We start from the raw sequence: 19,162 nt of genomic DNA on the forward strand, positions 1-19,162 counted from the left end.
TCTTCAGCAAACTTTTTGCGGGCTTTCTTGTGCATCATCTTTAGGAGAGGCTTCCTTCTGGGACGACAGCCATGCAGACCAATTTGATGCAGTGTGCGGCGTATGGTCTGAGCACTGACAGACTGACCCCCCACCCCTTCAACCTCTGCAACAATGCTGACAGCACTCATACATCTATTTCCCATAGATAACTTCTGGATATGACGCTGAGCATGTGCACTCAACTTCTTTGGTCGACCATAGCGAGGCCTGTTCTGAGTGGAACCTGTCCTGTGAAACCACTGTATGGGCTTACCCACTGTGCTGCAGCTCAGTTTCAGGGTCTTGGCAATCTTATAGCCTAGGCCATCTTTATGTAGAACAACAATTATTTTTTTCAGCTCCTCAGAGTTTATTGCCATGAGGTGCCATGTTGAACTTTCAGTCACCAGTATGAGAGAGTGTGAGAGCGATAACACCAAATTTAACACACCTGCTCCCCATTCACACCTGGGACCTTGTAACACTAACCAGTCACATGACACTGAGTAAGGGAAAATGGCTAATCGGGCCCAATTTGGACATTTCCACTTAGGGGTGCACTCACTTTTGTTGCCAACGGTTTAGACATTAATGGCTGTGTGAGTTATTTTGAGGGGACAGCACATTTACACTGTTATACAGGCTGTTCTCTCACTACTTTACATTGTAGCAAAGTGCCATTTCTTCAGTGCTGTCACATGAAAAGATATACTAAAATATTTATAAAAATGTGAGAGGTGTACTCACTTTTGTGAGATGTGGTGTATGTATGTATGTGTATGTGTGTGTGTGTGTGTATATATATATATATATATATATATATATATATATATATATATATATATATATATATATATATATATATATATATACCCAGTATTAAAAGTATAGGATCAACTGTATGAAGCACTACCTATCGTCTGTGCATTGTGATACGTGCTCAATTAAAATATATTGATCTAAAAAAAAGATCTATATATGATATATTTTATTGACAAATGTGTGGGGGAGGGTTTCTTCATTAAGAAATGATTGATTTAAATAAATGTTCTGTGCTCACACAACTGTCATTTCCAGCAATAGGGAATTTATATCCTTTTGATTAAACTTTGGTAAAATGCGCGTCTGGTATTCTGGCTGTTCCCTTCTCATACACAATGGGACAATAAATTGAATTAATTATGAATATTGATGGTATTTGGACAGCAATGCACAGATCCCTTTTTTTATTTTACAGTAATTACTGTGTTTTCTCCTGGCAGTATTGAAAGTGACCTAGAAAGTTTGTCCTATGAGGGGTGTTATTGTCCCTAATATGCAGCATTAATATAATGTTTGCAGTCTGGAGACAGACAGTAATGGGAGATAGATGGTGATTTTTATTGACATTATTGGCTGCATATCATTGGTGATGGGATCCGTTTTTATTGTCAGATTTCAGTTGATCTATTTTAATGATACATAAAATATAACTTATCTTAGCCTTGTGTGCTAGAATCTTTCTATTTGTTATAAACATAATTAATTAATTAATTAAACGGCACTTTTATGATGCTCTTATTTGTTTCTTGTAATATTTAAAGGCAAAAATAAACTTTCATTATTCAGACAGAGCATGCAATTTTAAGAAGCTTTCTAATTTACTTATATTTTTCTTTGTTCTTTTTGTATCTTTGAAAAAGTAGGAATGTAAAGCTTAAGCCGGCCCATTTTTGTTTCAGAACCTGGGTTGCACTTGCTTATTGGTGGGTAAATGAAGCCACCAATCAGCAAACGCTAGCCAGGGTTATAAACCAAAAATGGGCCGGCTCCTAAGCTTACATTCCAATTTTTTTAAATAAAGATACAAAGAGAACAAGGAAAATTGATAATAGGAGTAAATTAGAAAGCTGCTTAAAATTGCTGCTCTATCTGAATCACAAAGGGGTAAAAAAAATGGGTTTCATATATCTTTTAACCCCTTAACAACCAACGTCCTACAAAAAAAGTCACTTAAGGACCAAGGACGTACCCTGTACGTCCTCAGCGTTTGCTTCCAGCTGCTTTCATGTTATTGCACTGAGGTCTCAATATTGAGGCATCCTGCAATAACATTTTTTAGGCATCCGATACAGAGAGTGCCATGTGGCAAACCTAGCTACTTCTGGACTATAATGTAAGAAAGGTTGTCTATAGGCTGTATTGTGTGCTATGTAGATGTGACAGACCCTTCTGTCAGTACTGAAGGAGTTAACTGTGTTCAGCTTTAAGAAACTTACTGTCATTAAAGTTAGTGATAAACAGTCCATTGTTTAATCACCCTCAGAGAGCAGACACTTAGGGATAAGGAAAGCCAAATGTGTTTTGTGTTTAAGTTGTTATCTCTATTGTGGTCTGTCCAAGGGTGTGGTTCCTGTATCTAATGTACAACATTCTTTCAACCCCCCTTCTGGGGGGTCAGACCTGCATAAATACTGGGCATATGAGCCTTAATAAAACACATTCTGTTTTAAACCTGAAAACTGGCTGAGTTGTGAATTGCTGATTCCCTATTCAGGACATGGTTCCCTGGTGTTAACTCTTGGTATCTTGTTGGTACCGTTACAATTGGTGGCAAGCGACGGAATGAACCTTATCGCCCAGAAGAGCAACTACACAAGCCAGTAACCTCAGGAAGAGGGGGATTACTACAATACTGACTAAGATGGAAGGAGTACCAGGGACCGAAGTGAATGGAGATGGATTATTCTAAGCTAAAGAGACAAACGTTAAAGGAACTGCTAGAAGCCAGGGGAAAGATAGGCAGCAGCAAACCCAAGGCTATATTAATTGCCGAGCTGATGGAGGGAGACAGAGCTCGCAGCGCTATGCCTCCAGCAGCCATGGAGGAGACCCTATACCAGAGGGAAATGAGGACCAGGCTGGAATTTTTTCCCCAACCTGTACCACGGGATATGCTATCCGTGGTAATGGCAGATGTGCAGGAGTACGTGATGGCACACAGTCCGCGGAATGCATCCTCCCGAGCAGAATCCATTTTGGACGCACTCAGCAACCCAGTAAGACCCAAAATCCCATACCATGCATTTAAAATGTTTTGTGAGGAGAAGGATGAGATCGATGGGTATTTACAGGATTTTGAGAGACTGTGCGAGTTACATGATTTGGAGCAGTCCGTATGGGTGCCGGTGCTAGCAGGCAAGCTAGCCGGTAGGGCAGCGGAAGCGTATCGCGCTGTACCCAGGGAGGACAGCAAGGATTACGCTAAAGTGAAGAGAGCGATCTTGGAAAGATATGCCATTACCCCAGAGGCATACCGGTGCAAGTTTAGAGGCCTGCGCAAGCAAGAAAGAGATTCACATGCAGAGTGGGCCCACAAGCTGGATCAAGCATCTCAAGGGTGGATACAGGCCAGCCAAGCTACCACCATGGAAGAATTGTGACAACTGATGCTGTTGGAGCAATTCTTTAACGGCTTGTCCCCAGAAGCCCAAGAATGGGTGAGAGATCGAAAACCCCTCACCTTAACCGAAGCAGCCAGATTAGCAGACCAGCATTTTGATGCCAGGAGGCACCATGGACTACAGCCTAACAACCCCACAGCGGCACCTTTTCGCCCAGCCCCAGGGAATCCACCACCCCCCTCACGATACAACGGACGGGCGAATATACAATGCCACACCTGCAAGCAGTGGGGACATATGGCACGTGAGTGCACCCAAAATCTGAGCAGACAAGCTTGGAACCAGGTCAGACAGAACCTGGCCCCAAGGGCGGCTGCTCACCATTACCAAACGGAGCCAGCCGCTCATGAGGTGTTGAGCACCCAAGCCGAGGAACCCCTGGGAATTCTGCATGAGGTGATGTTGGTCCGGGCCACCGATAACCGGCAACATCACCGCCAGCTGGTGACCGTAGAGGGGAAGGAGGTCCAGGGACTTCGGGATTTGGGAGCTACTTTAACCCTGATAGCTCCCCATTTGGTGACGGATACAGCACACACTGGCGGATCCGTGGCAGTACGAGGGGCAGGGGGAGCGGTATACCGATTGCCCACTGCTAGAGTGGAGTACAGACCCCCAGTCACCCCAGCAGCTGCCAGTTACCAGCCCCCGGCACACCGCTATACCACACGGCCTCCGGCCATGAACCACTCTCAGAGAGCCCGGTTCAATTCACGGGGCTACTCACAACCTATTCGGTGCTTTGGATGTAAGCAACTAGGGCACAAAAGACCAGAGTGTCCCCTAAACGCAGCAAATCAAGCACAGTCCTGGAGAAGACCCGCCGGCGGAATCCCACATAATCCTCAGCCTGCGGCCCGCTACGTGGAGGCGCAAGAATGCTGGGGCAGCCTACATGAAGCAGACCCCGTGCAAGCTGCCCACCGGAATAACCGGCAACTGGTTAAAGTGAATGTGAAGGAGGTCAGTGGTCTACGGGATACTGGTGCTACCATGACCTTGCTTCAAGAGAACTTGGTGTCTGAGAAACAGCACACTGGAGACACTGTGGCTGTGAGGGTAGCAGGGGGCACTGTGTTCCGCCTACCTGTTGCCAGGGTACATTTGGATTGGGGAGTGGGCGCTAGACCTGTGAATGTGGGGGTCAAGAAGGACTTACCTGCTTATGTTCTCCTTGGAAATGACTTGGCCCCCCTTGTTTCTGCCTATGCTCCCATGGGTCACGCTGATGTTAACCCTGTGACTACCCAAGCCCAGTCCCTTCGGGAAGAGGTACATTTTAACCGTGGTGGACTACGCCACTAGGTACCCCGAGGCCATTGCTCTCTCCAACATCCATGCAGAGACGGTAGCTGAAGCCCTATTTGAGGAGCTACAACCTAGTTTGGTTTACTTACAAGTTGCTGTTACCTTTTATATTTTAATCAGGGCTCTCAAAAAGTTGCAGCCGTACCTGTATGGACAACCTTTTTCCTTACTCACAGATCACAACCCGTTGGTGTGGCTGAACCGTGTGGCCGGGGACAATGCCAGGCTGCTGCTTTGGAGTTTGGCGCTGCAGCCCTTCGACGTTACCATCCATTACCGCCCAGGGAAACAAAACGGTATTGCCGACGGGTTGCCCAGACAAACTGAACTTGAAAAGTGATCTGTGAGTACTTCCCCGGACATCCCCAAGCCGATACGTTGGGATCAGACTGTGTATGCCGGCTTGGTTCTGGGGGAGCATTGTGGCAAACCTAGCCACTTCTGGACTATAATGTAAGAAAGGTTGTCTATAGGCTGTATTGTGTGCTATGTAGATGTGACAGACCCTTCTGTCAGTACTGAAGGAGTTAACTGTGTTCAGCTTTAAGAAACTTACTGTCATTAAAGTTAGTGATAAACAGTCCATTGTTTAATCACCCTCAGAGAGCAGACGCTTAGGGATAAGGAAAGCCAAATGTGTTTTGTGTTTAAGTTGTTATCTCTATTGTGGTCTGTCCAAGGGTGTGGTTCCTCCATCTAATGTACAACATTCTTTCAACCCCCCTTCTGGGGGGTCAGACCTGCATAAATACTGGGCATATGAGCCTTAATAAAACACATTCTGTTTTAAACCTGAAAACTGGCTGGGTTGTGAATTGCTGATTCCCTATTCAGGACATGGTTCCCTGGTGTTAACCCTTGGTATCTTGTTGGTACCGTTACATGCCACTCTGTGGCCCCCTCTGCATCGGCCAGCGATGGTGACGATCGTTGGTGGGTGGGAGCCATAGCAGGGAGGTGGGTGGGTGGCCCATCGCTGTTGCCTTATCCGTATCCGGTTCCTGAGTGTCCGGTATTGCGCGGGGGCGGGAGGCAGGGCTCGGGAGCGTGTATGCACACACACACGCATTTCCAAAGGCACAGGGGAAAAAGGCACAGTTGTTAGTAAATTAGGTACTGGCAGACAGCTGCCAGTACCTAAGATGGCGGCCATTAGGTTGGGGGGAGATCAGGGAGGTTGGGGGGGTAATGGGGGATCCTACATTTATTCTCTCTTGCTAAAGCTAAAATTAACCCTACAAGCTACCCAATTCCTGAAAGATATCAGTGTTACAATGTAACTATCGCTAATTTTGAAAAAAAAAGGTTTGAAAAAAGCAAAGTGCTACTTGTATTTAATTCCCTATAACTTGCAAAAAAAAACAAAGAACATGTAAACATTGGGTATTTCTAAACTCAGGACAAAATTTATAAACTATTTAGCATGGGTGTTTTTTGGTGGTTGTAGATGTACAACAGATTTTGGGGGACAAAGTTAGAAATAGTTGTGTTTTTCCATTTTTTCCTCCATATTTTATATATTTTTTTTTTATAATAATTTTATAAGATATGATGAAAATAATGGTATATTTAGAAAGTCCATTTAATGGCGAGAAAACAGTATATAATATGTGTCAGTACAGTAAATGAGTAAGAGAAAAATTACAGCTAAACACAAACACAGCAGAAATGTAAAAATAGCCCTGGTCCCAAATAGGGTTGCCACCCGACCCGGTATCACCGGGACAGTCCCGGTCTGGCGATGTCTGTCCCGGAATTACCCTTAAATGTCCCGGGTTAAGAGCTCCCCTGGCGCAGCAAGCAGCAGTGAACACAGATTTAAAAAAAAAAATTAGCTGGCCAGGGGAGCTCTTAGCCCAGTTCCGGGACTCCGGGATGAGACGAGAGTGAGATGGAGGCGGAGCCTGGTCTGTATACAAACAAATACGATTTGTGGTGACTGAGATTTAAGCTAATGTTAGACTTGCCTGCCTCACTAACTGCACTTCTCACAACTTGTGCAGTTAACTAAAATACAAAGATGAACAAACAACGAATGGAGGTGGCGCCTACGGCTGTCTAACAGTAAATTCGAATCACTTGATAGTGCTTAATTAATTTAACAGTAGGTATAACTATTTGGGGATAACAAATATAGAATGTAATAATTAAAAATAATAATACTTGGAAAAATATATATAAAATGTGTAAAAAAGCACAGGCAAATTGCTTTATTAAAAATATATACATTTATTTAGATAATTCTAAAACAACAAATTAATCAGTGGAATACACCCCTAATCTAATAACACCGGTGTTATATTAGAAACTCACATTCACTTTGAAGTCAATACACTTATAATCTATTAAAACTCTAAAAATGATATATTAAAGCAGACTTTTTATGGTCACTATAATACACAATATAGCAAATAGCTGGTGTTTAATCCAACAATATATGGATCACTGCAGGGTTATGCAAAGTCTATGAATATATATCAGTTCTTGCAATTCAGGTATCAACCACAATAGTTCAAGAAACTTGGTTACATTAAGGATGTGAATCTTCTTAGAAATAAATTTTCAGCAAAAGTTCCAATGTGTCTAACACAGGGTGAGCTTTAAGCGGTGTCTCACACTAACCCAGTATCAGCTGTAGGGGTGGAGTCTCTATTTCTGCCGCTTGTGTTTGTTAAATGTACTTGAAACAAATAGATGTAAACAGGATTTCTCTTTTGAAGTGTGCACACTTATGGTGATCTCCTATGCTCTTTCAGTGTACTCCTACCGTTTTTAATCCTTGTGAAGAGAATTCCAGTCCACCGCAGAAATGTAAAAATAGCCCTGGTCCCAAATAGGGTTGCCACCCGGCCAGGTATCACCGGGACAGTCCCGGTCTGGCGATGTATGTCCGTGTCCCAGAATTACCCTTAAATGTCCCGGGCTAAGAGCTCCCATGGCGCAGCAAGCAGCAGTGAACACAGATTTAAAAAAAAAAATTAGCTGGCCAGGGGAGCTCTTAGCCCAGTTCCGGGACTCCGGGATGAGACGAGAGTGAGATGGAGGCGGAGCCTGGTCTGTAGACAGTGTGTGGGAGCCTGAGGGGGTAAGAGGGTCTTGGAGGATATTCGTCACGTCGTGCTGCGCTGTGATGATGCGCATAACCGTGTGCTCAGATCTATGAGTGCACTCAGCAGAGGTGCATGGTTTGTTCTGGCTGGCTGCTCCGCAAGTACCCAAAAAGTTTTGTAAGTACATAATATGGCTGCAGCTTGTGAAAGCCTCAGGCCTGCCCTCAGCTAGCATGGCTTACATATAGTTAAGTTTGGTCTAAAGTATTACTAGTGACTACATATGATTTCTAAATGTACTGGACATTTTGATGCAGAAGTTGAATTCTCTGAACACATAATTTTTGCATTTGTGACTTTCTGTTGACCAAAAGATGTAAAGCTGTAGTGATAGGGCTGGGGACACTAGCTAATAATATGAAGAAAAAAAAAAAAAAATAAATTATATATATATATATATATATATATATATATATATATATATATATATATATATATATATATATATATATATATATATATATATATATATATATATATATATATATATATATATATATATATATATATATATATTTTATATTGAATTTGAGGCCGTGAAAAGCCACGCCCCATGACACACCCTCTCCACCCCCATTTAAAAAATGTCCAGGAATCTTCTGGGTAAAAGGAGGCAACCCTAGTCCCAAACGGTCAGAAAATTGAAAAGTGCTGTGGTCCTTAAGGGGTTAATAACCTAATCTAAGTATAACCTCTACAACCAAATTATTGTTATTGATGATGATGATGATATTATTATTATTTAGCACATGAAACTACAGACCTGAAAAATAATTTGCAGAATAAAACTTATTTGAATTAATGACTAAATATTCAATATTTAGAGACACACTTTGTATGAAATATTTATTTTTAGAGCTTTTAAAATCACTCCTAAAACCATTTGCCATATTGTTACCTTTTTGTCATGTTACACTGAAAGGATACTAGATGTGAGATCCTGCTTATGTGAGTCACTGACTTTATTTAATGTGTTGGTTTTTAGAGATGAGGTTTATGCTGGAGACTGAATTTTTCAGCATGGGGTTCTGGTCTGTAAGCATTGGAGCCCTAGGGGCAGCAGTCGCTGGAATTCTCTTAGCTAACACAGACTTCTTCCTCGCAAAAACTGACCGAGCTACACTTGAATACTTAGAGGAAACTGATCTAAAAACTATTGCACAAGGTAAGCATTGGCTTATTATAGATTATAGAAACAAGTTGTTTAAAATTAAATATGATCTTCATTTTGTTTAACTATGATTAATGGGCCTTTATAGTCAAAATGGTACATGCTCTAATTTGTTAGAGCATGTCATTTTAATACTAGCGATTCTTTAATGCTATGTGTTTAACCACATAGTATAAGTACCTCTCAGGATCTGCAGAGCACTGCTCTAGTCACACTACTCTAGCTCTGCTGATAGGATCGTCAGTTTGAGCTTGGGACCCTCATATTGCATTAATATGATTTTTCATGTTTTCAGCTACTTGACTGCAAAGTGTATTTGTGTTTATATGTATATATGTCTGTAAATGCATATATATATATATATATATAAACACACAAATTATATATTTTATAATATTTACATATGTATATGTATGTACAGTGGATATAAAAAGTCTACGCACCCCTGTTAAAATGTCAGGTTTCTGTGATGTAAAAAAATGAGACAAAGATAAATAATTTCAGAACTAATCCACCTTTAATGTGACCTATAAACTGTACAACTCAATTATTATTATTGTTATTATTATTCTTTATTTATAAAGCGCCAACAGATTCCGCAGCGCTGTTCATAGGTAACAAAGATAAAAGGACAGTACAATATGAGACACCAGACATAATTTAACAAACAAATACAGGAGGAATTGGGAGCCCTGTTCCCGTGGGAACTTACAATCTAAATGGGTAGGAGGGTGAGAAACAGGAGGTGGGGACTGCAAAGGTGGGAATGATGTTAGTGTGAAGTTAGATGAGGGCAACTATTAGGCAAGTGGAATTCATTAGTTACTGATTTGGTTATAGGCTTCCCTAAACAAGAAGGTCTTTAGGGAGCGTTTTAAAGGAGGAGAGGTTGGGGGAAAGTCTGACAGCACGAGGAAGTGCGTTCCAGAGGGTTGGTGCCGCACGAGAGAAGTCCTGTAGTCTAGCATGAGAGGAGGTGATGGTAGAAGAGGCAAGGAGTAGATCGTTGTTGGATCTTAGGGGACGGGCTGGAGTATATTTGTTGATGAGTGAGGACAGGTATGGGGGGGCTGCATTGGTAAGTGCTTTGTAGGTCAAAGTGAGAATTTTGAATTTAATTCTGCTGTGAATGGGGAGCCAGTGAAGGGACTCACAGAGGGGTGCGGCAGATACAGAGCGTCGGGAGAGGTGGATTAGCCTAGCAGAGGCATTTAGGATGGATTGAAGGGGGGAGAGGCGGGAGAGAGGAAGGCCAGTTAGTAGGTTGTTACAGTAGTCAAGCCGGGAAATTACTAGGGAATGGATTAGCTGTTTAGTAGTTTCAGCGCTCAGAAAAGGACGAATTTTGGAGATATTGCGTAGGTGGTTGCCACAGGATGAAGAGAGCTATTGGATGTGGGGTATGAAGGACAGATTGGAGTCGAGTATAACTCCAAGGCAGCGGACTTGGGGTGATGGGGAGATAGTGGTGTCACCGACAGTGATAGTAAAGTTAGAAACTGGAGTAGAATTAGTTGGGGGGATTAGAAGAAGCTCAGTCTTGGACATGTTGATTTTTAGGTGGTGAGAGGCCATCCAGGAAGAAATGCCAGATAAGCAGCTGCTGATGTGGGAAAGGACAGACGGAGAGAGTGCAGGGGTGGATAGGTAGATCTGAGTATCATCAGCATAGAGGTGATAGTTGAAGCCATAGCTACTAATAAGTTGACCCAGCGAGGAAGTATAAATAGAGAAGAGTAGAGGGCCTAGAACAGAGCCTTGAGGTACTCCAACAGACAGAGGCAGTGGAGAGGATGAGTCACCAGCAAATGAGACAGAAAAGGACCTATTAGAGAGATAAGAGTGGATCCAGGAGAGGGCAATGTCACAGAGCCCAAGGGAGCTCAGAGTCCGTAAGAGGAGGGGATGGTCAACAGTGTCAAAGGCAGCAGACAGGTCAAGTAAGATAAGTATAGAATAGTGGCCATTGTTTTTAGCAGAAAGAAGATCGTTAGTAACCTTGGTGAGGGCAGTCTCAGTTGAGTGTTGGGGACGGAAGCCAGATTGCAGGGGGTCAAGCAGTGAGTTGGAGGATAGGAAGTGTGTTAGGTGATTGAAAACTAGTTTTTCCAGGACTTTAGAAGCTAGCGGAAGTAGTGATATGGGGCGGTAGTTTGCAGGAGAATTGGGGTTGAGGGAGGTTTTTTTGAGGATGGGGGTGACCTTTGCATGTTTGAAGGATGATGGAAATGAACCAGTAGTAAGGGATCGGTTGAATATGTGAGTAAGAGCTGGGGTGAGGGTAGAGGACAGAGAGGGTATTAGATGTGAAGGGATAGGGTCAAGGGGGCATGTAGTGAGGTGTGAAGAAGATATTAGGGAACTCACTTCATTCTCAGTGGTTGGGGGGAAGGTACTGAGAGTTTTGGAGGGGGTGACCGGGGGCGCAGTTGAAAGGTTGCAGTCTTGTGGTGGGATGTTGCTTCTGATGGTAAGTGTTTTGTTGAAAAAACATAATTTATGCTTACCTGATAAATTTATTTCTCTTGTAGTGTATCCAGTCCACGGATCATCCATTACTTATGGAATATATTCTCCTTCCCAACAGGAAGCTGCAAGAGTCCACCCACAGCAAAGCTGCCATATGCAGTCATTCGACCGAAAACATGCAGAGAAAGGAAAAACCATAGGGTGCAGTGGTGACTGTAGTTCAAATGAAAAAATTACCTGCCTTAAAGTGACAGGGCGGGCCGTGGACTGGATACACTACAAGAGAAATAAATTTATCAGGTAAGCATAAATTATGTTTTCTCTTGTTAAGTGTATCCAGTCCACGGATCATCCATTACTTATGGAATACCAATACCAAAGCTAAAGTACACGGATGATGGGAGGGACAAGGCAGGTACTTAAACGGAAGTTACCACTGCCTGTAAAAAACCCTTTCTCCCAAAAATAGCCTCCGAAGAAGCAAGGTATCAAATTTGTTAAATTTGAAAAGTATGAAGCGCAGACCAAGACTCCGTCTTGTAAATCTGTTCAACAGAAGCCACATTTAAAAAAGGCCCAAGTGAAAACCACAGCTCTAGTAGAATGAGCTGTAATCCCTTCAGGAGGCTGCTGTCCAGCAGTCTCATAAGCTAAATGAATTATGCTTTTTAACCAAAAAGACAGAGAGGCTGCTGAAGTCTTTTGACCTCTCCTCTGTCCAGAATAGACAACAAACAAGGTGAACGTTTGATGAAAACTGTAGTAGCTTGTAAGTAAAACTTTAAAGCACAAACCACGTCCAATATTGTGTAATAGACGTTCCTTCTTTGAGGAAGGATTAGGATACAAGCATGGAACAACTATCTCTTGAGTGATGTACTTGTTAGATACCACCTTAGGAAAAAACCCAGGTTGGTACGCAGGACTACCTTATCCGTACGAAGGACCAGATAAGGAGAATCACATTGTAACACAGATAACTTGGAGACTCTACGAGTCGAGGAATTAGCTACCCAAAAGGAACTTTCCAAGATAAAGATTGATATCTATGGAACAAAAAAGGTTCAAACGGAACTTCTTGAAGAACCTTAAGAATCAGGTTTAAGCTCCATGGCGGAGCAACAGTTTTAAACACAGGCTTGGATCTAACCAAAGCCTGACCAAATGCCTGAACGTCTAGAATACCTGCCAGACGCTTGTGCAAAAAAAAATAAAAAAAAATAGACAGAGTAAAAATCTGTCCCCTTTTAAGGAATTAGCTGACAACCCTTTTCTCAAAAACATCTTGGAGAAAAGATAATATCCTGGGAATCCAGACTTTACTCCATGAGTAACCCTTGGATTCATAACAATCAGATATTTACACCATATCTATGTTCAATTTTCCTAGAGACAGGCTTTCATGTCTGTATTAAGGTATCAATGACTGACTCGGAGAAGCCATGCTTTGATAACATCAAGCGTTCAGTCTCCAGGCAGTCCATCTCAGATTGATTCTATTTAGATGGTTGAAAGGACCCTGAGGTAGAGGGACCTGTCTCAGAAGCAGAGACTGTGATGGAAAGGATGACATGTCCACCAGATCTGCATACCAGGTCCTGCGTGGCTACGCAGGCGCTGTCAAAAACACCAAAGCCCTCTCCTGCTTGGTCTTGACCTCCGGAGGAAGTCCCACTCCCCCGGAAGAAAAGTCTGACGACTTAGAAAATCCACCTCCCAGTTCTCAACACCTGGGATATGGATAGCTGATAGACAAGAGTGAGTCTCTGTCCAGTGAATTATTGTAAGACTTCTAACATCGCTAGGGAACTTCTGTTCCCCCTTGATGGCTGATGTAAGCCACAGTCGTGTATATTGTCCGACTGAGTATGATGTACCTCAGAGTTGCTAACTGAGGCCAAGTCTGAAGAGCATGGAATATCACTCCCAGTTCCAGAATATTTATTAGAAGGAGGGTCTCCTCCTAAGTCCACTATCCCTGAGCCTTCAGGGAGTTCCAGACTGCATTTCAACCTAAAAGGCTGGCATCTATTGTAACAATTGTCCCATCTGACCTGCGGAAGGTCATACCCTTGGACAGATGGACCCGACATAGTCACCAGAGAAGAGAATCTCTGGTCTCTTGGTCCAGGTTTAACAGGGGGACAAATCTGTGTAATCCCCGTTCCTCTGACTGAGCATGCATAGTTGCAGCGGTCTGAAATGTAGACGTGCAAACGGTACTATGTCCCTTGCCGCTACCATTAAGCCGATTTCATTCATGTACTGAGCCACCGAAGGGCGCGGATGGGATGAAAAAAACACGGCAGAAATTTAGAAACTTTGACAACCTGGACTCCGTCAGGTAAATTTTCATTTCTACAGAATCTATCAGAGTCCCTAGGAGGGAAACCCTTGAGATTGGGGATAGAGAACTCTTTCCTTGTTCACTTTCCACCCATGTGATCTCAGAAATGCCAGTACTACGTCCGTATGAGACTGGGCAATTTGGATGTTTGACGCCTGTATCAGGATGTCGTCTAAATAAGGGGCCACTTCTATGCCCCGACCGCCAAAGCGACCCCAGAACCTCCATAAAGATTCTTGGGGCTGTAGATATCCCAAAGGAAAGAGCTACAAACTGGTAATGCCTGTCTAGAAAGGCAAACCTGAAAAACGATGGTGATCTTTATGCATCACAATGTGAGGATAAGCATCCTTCAAATCCATTGTAGTCCTCTATTGACTCTCCTGGATCATAGTTAAGATGGTACGAATAGTTTCCATCTTAAATGACGGAATTCTGAGGAATTTGTTTAAGATCTTTAGATCCAAAATAGGTCTGAAGGTTCCCTCTCCTTGGGAACCACAAACAGATTTGAGTAAAAACTCTGTCCCTGTTCCTCTCTTGGAACTGGATGGATCTCGTACACAATGTAAGAATGCCTCCTTCTTTATCTGGTTTGCAGATAATTGTGAAAGGCGAAATCTCCCCTTTTTTTGGGGGGGAATCTTTGAAATCCAGAAGATATCTCTGGGATATAAATTCCAATGCCTAGGGATCCTGGGCATCTCTTGCCCACGCCTGGGCGAAGAATGAAAGTCTGCCCCCTATAGGATCCGTTACCGGATAGGGGTCTGTTCCTTCATGCTGCCTTAGAGGCAGCAGCAGGCTCCTTGGCCTGCTTATCTTTGTTCCAGGTCCGATTGTCTCCAGACCGCCTTGGACTGAGCAAAAATTCCCTCTTGTTTTGCCTTAGAGGAAGAGGATGCCACACCTGCCCTGAAGTTTTTAAAAGGCAAGAAAATTAGACCTTTTTTTTTTTTTTTTTTCCCTTGATTTGGACCTATCCTGAGGAAGGGCATGACCTTTTCCTCCAGTGATATAAGCAATAATCTCCTTCAAACCAGGCCAGAATAGGGTCTGCCCCTTGAAGGGAAGTTAAGTAGCTTATTTATTAAAGTCACGACAGCTGACCATGATATAAGCCATAGCGCTCTGCGCGCCAGTATAGTAAAAAACAGAATTCTTACCCGTTAGTCTAGTCAAATGAACAAGGCATCAGAAAACAAAGGAATTGGCTAGCATAAGCTTGTCAAATATATTCATCCAATGGAGTCGCTTAACTGTAAAGCCTCATCAAGAGACTCAACCCAGAACGCCGCAGCAGCAGTGACAGAAGCAATGTATGCAAGGGGATGCAGGATAAAACCCTGTTGAATAAACATTTTTTATCCATTGGATCTAAAAAGCACAACTGTCCACGTCAGAGGTAGTGGTACGCTTAGCTAGAGTAGAAACTCTTCTCTCCACCTTAGGAACTGTCTGCCAGAAGTCCCGTGTGGTGGTAACTATTAGAAAACATTCTTCTAAAAAATAGGAGGGGAAGAGAACGGCACACCTGGTCTATCCCATTCCTTATTAAAAATTTTTTAGTAAACCTCTTTAGGTATTGGAAAAACATCAGTACACACCGGCACTGCATATTATTTATCCAGTCTACACAATTTCTCTGGCCCTGCGATTGTACACATTCAGAGCAGCCAAAGCCTCCCTGAGCAACAAGTGGAGGTTCTCAAGCATAAATTTTAAATGTAGAAATATCAGAATCAGGTTAAATCATCTTCCCTGAGTCAAAAAAAAAAAATCACCCACAGACTAAGCATATTGTGAGGTAGTATCATACATGGTTCTAAAAGCGTCTGTATGCTCTGTATCTACCCCCAGAGCTAACTGCTTTCCTTTAATTTCAGGTAGTCTGACTAATACTGCTGCCAGAATATTATTCACCACTTTGCCATGTCTTGTAAAATAAACGCTATGGGCGCCCTTGATGTACTTGGCGCCATTTGAGCGTGAGTCCCTGAAGCGGGAGTCGAAGGGTCTGACACGTGGGGAGAGTTAGTCGGCATAACTTTCCCCTCTACAGAATCCCCTGGTAAAAGAAATGCTATGGGTGCCCTTGATGTACTTGGCGCCATTTGAGCGTGAGTCCCTAAAGCGGGAGTCAAAAGGTCTGACACGTGGGGAGAGTTAGTCGGCATAACTACCCCCACGACACAATCCTCTGGTGATAATGTTTTTAAAGACAAAAAATGATCTTTATTGTTTAACATGAAATCAGTACATCTGGTACACATTCTAAGATGGGGTTCCACCATGGCTTTAAAACATAATGAACACAGAGCTTCCTCTATGTCAGACATGTTAGAACAGACTAATAATGAGACTAGTAAGCTTGGAAAACACTTTAAATCAAGTTAACAAGCAAATATATAAAACGTTACTGTGCCTTTAAGAGAAACAAATTTTGTCAAAATTTGAAAAACAGTGAAAAAAAAAAGGCAGTAAAACAAACGAAATTTTTACAGTACATGTAATAAGGTAACAGAGCATTGCACCCACTTGCAAATGGATGATTAACCCCTTAATGCAAAAAACAGATCAAAAAAACGACATAGACGTTTTTAAAAACAGACACAACAAACTGCCACAGCCAACAGTGGGAAGCTTCAGTTAACTGTTTCTATGCAAAATTTAAGCCAGCCATGTGGAAAAAACTTAGGCCCCAATAAGTTTTATCACCAAACATATGTTAAAAAACTATTAAACATGCCAGCAAACGTTTTAAAACACATTTTTACAAGAGTATGTATCTCTATTAATAAGCCTGATACCAGTCGCTATCGCTGCATTTAAGGCTTTACTTACATTACTTCGGTATCAGCAGTATTTTCTTAGTCAATTCCATTCCTAGAAAAATATTTTACTGCACATACCTTATCTGCAGGAAAACCTGCACGCCATTCCCCCTCTGAAGTACCTCACTCCTCAGAATGTGTGAGAACAGCAAATGGATCTTAGTTACGTCTGCTAAGATCATAGAAAAACGCAGGCAGATTCTTCTTCCAAATACTGCCTGAGATAAACAGCACACTCCGGTGCCATTTAAAAATAACAAACTTTTGATTGAAGAATAAACTAAGTAGAAAGCACCACAGACTCTCACGACCTCCTATCTATGTTGAGGCTTGCAAGAGAATGACTGAATATGGCAGTTAGGGGAGGAGCTATATAGCAGCTTTGCTGTGGGTGGACTCTTGCAGCTTCCTGTTGGGAAGGAGAATATATTCCATAAGTAATGGATGATCCGTGGACTGGATACACTTAACAAGAGAAAGTAATCTGCCAAGTCTTCAGCACTAAAGTCAGATGAGGGGGGTGGTGCAGGTGGATAGAGGAGAGTGTTGAAAGTGGAGAAGAGACGTTTAGGGTTTGAGGAGTGAGAAGATATGATATGAAAACAAACTGAAATCTTTTAGGTGGAGGGAAGAAAATCACATTCAAAATCATGTTAAATAGGAGTCGGCATATACCTGCCATCATTTAAAGTGCCTCTGATTAACCCCAAATAAAGTTCAGCTGCTCTAGTTGGTCTTTCCTGAAATTTTCTTAGTCGCATCCCACAGCAAAAGCCATGGTCCACAGAGAGTTTCCAAAGCATCAGAGGGATCTCATTGTTAAAAGGTATCAGTCAGGAGAAGGGTACAAAAGAATTTCCAAGGCATTAGATATACCATGGAACACAGTGAAGACCGTCATCATCAAGTGGAGAAAATATGGCACAACAGTGACATTACCAAGAACTGGACGTCCCTCCAAAATTGATGAAAAGACAAGAAGAAAACTGGTCTGGGAGGCTACCAAGAGGCCTACAGCAACATTAAAGGAGCTGCAAGAATATCTGGCAAGTACTGGCTGTGTGGTTCATGTGACAACAATCTCCCGTATTCTTCATATGTCTGGGCTATGGGGTAGAGTGGCAAGATGAAAGCTTTTTCTTACGAAGAAAAACATCCAAGCCAGGCTACATTTTGCAAAAACACATCTGAAGTCTCCCAAAAGCATGTGGGAAAAGGTGTTATGGTCTTATGAAACCAAGGTTGAACTTTTTGGTCATAATTCCAAAAGATATGTTTGGCGCAAAAACAACACTGCACATCACCAAAAGAACACCATGCCCACAGTGAATCATGGTGGTGGCAGCATCATGCTTTGGGGCTGGTTTTCTTCAGCTGGGACTGGGGCCTTAGTTAAGCTAGAGGGAATTATGAACAGTTCGAAATACCAGTCAATATTGGCACAAAACCTTCAGGCTTCTGCTAGAAAGCTGAACATGAAGAGGAATTTCATCTTTCAGCATGACAACGACCCAAAGCATACATCCAAATCAACAACAAAGGAATGGCTTCACCAGAAGAAGATTAAAGTTTTGGAATGGCCCAGCCAGAGCCCAGACCTGAATCCGATTGAAAATCTGTGGGGTGATCTGAAGAGGGCTGTGCACAGGAGATGCCCTCGCAACCTGACAGATTTGGAGTGTTTTTGCAAAGAAGAGTGGGCAAATCTTGCCAAGGCAAAAAGGGCCATTCTGATAGACTCATACCCCAAAAGACCGAGTGCTGTAATAAAATCAAAAGGTGCTTCAACAAAGTATTAGTTTAAGGGTGTGCACACTTATGCAACCATATTATTTTATTTTTATATTTTTTCTTCCCTCTACCTAAAACATTTCAGTTTGTTTTTCAATTGAGTTGTACAGATTATAGGTCACATTAAAGGTGGAAAAAGTTCTGAAATGATTTATCTTTGTCTCATTTCTCACATCATAGAAACCTGACATTTTAACAGGGGTGTGTAGACTTTTTATATCCACTGTATCTCTAGGTTAAAGCCCTTATAACTTTTTTTTTTTTTTTTTAAATTTTTATTAGATGTAATTGGCAAGAGTCCATGAGCTAGTGACGTATGGGATATACAATCCTACAAGGAGGGGCAAAGTTTCCCAAACCTCAAAATGCCTATAAATACACCCCTCACCACACCCATAATTCAGTTTTACAAACTTTGCCTCCTATGGAGGTGGTAAAGTAAGTTTGTACTAGATTTCTACGTTGATATGCGCTTCTCAGCATTTTGAAGCCCGATTCCTCTCAGAGTACAGCGAATGTCAGAGGAGTATCACCTATTGAATGCAATGGTTTTCCTCACGGGAGATCTATTTCATAGGTTCTCTGTTATCGGTCGTAGAGATTCATCTCCTACCTCCCTTTGCAGATCGACTATATACTCTCATATACCATTACCTCTACTGATAACT

At 42.4% G+C, this 19,162-nt stretch overlaps 1 protein-coding gene across 1 annotated transcript in view; it reads left to right on the plus strand.

The window, feature by feature from the left end:
• PRXL2A (peroxiredoxin like 2A) overlaps positions 1-19,162 on the plus strand; it is an 86,707-nt gene that overhangs the window by 30,312 nt on the left and 37,233 nt on the right. The window contains exon 2 of the mRNA XM_053692065.1: positions 8,868-9,047. Within this exon, the coding sequence (XP_053548040.1) occupies positions 8,870-9,047 (178 nt within the window). The 5' untranslated portion in view covers positions 8,868-8,869. The remainder of the gene's footprint in view (positions 1-8,867; positions 9,048-19,162) is intronic.

This window comes from Bombina bombina, chromosome 9 (assembly GCF_027579735.1).
Source record: "Bombina bombina isolate aBomBom1 chromosome 9, aBomBom1.pri, whole genome shotgun sequence".
NCBI classification, from domain to species: domain Eukaryota; kingdom Metazoa; phylum Chordata; class Amphibia; order Anura; family Bombinatoridae; genus Bombina; species Bombina bombina.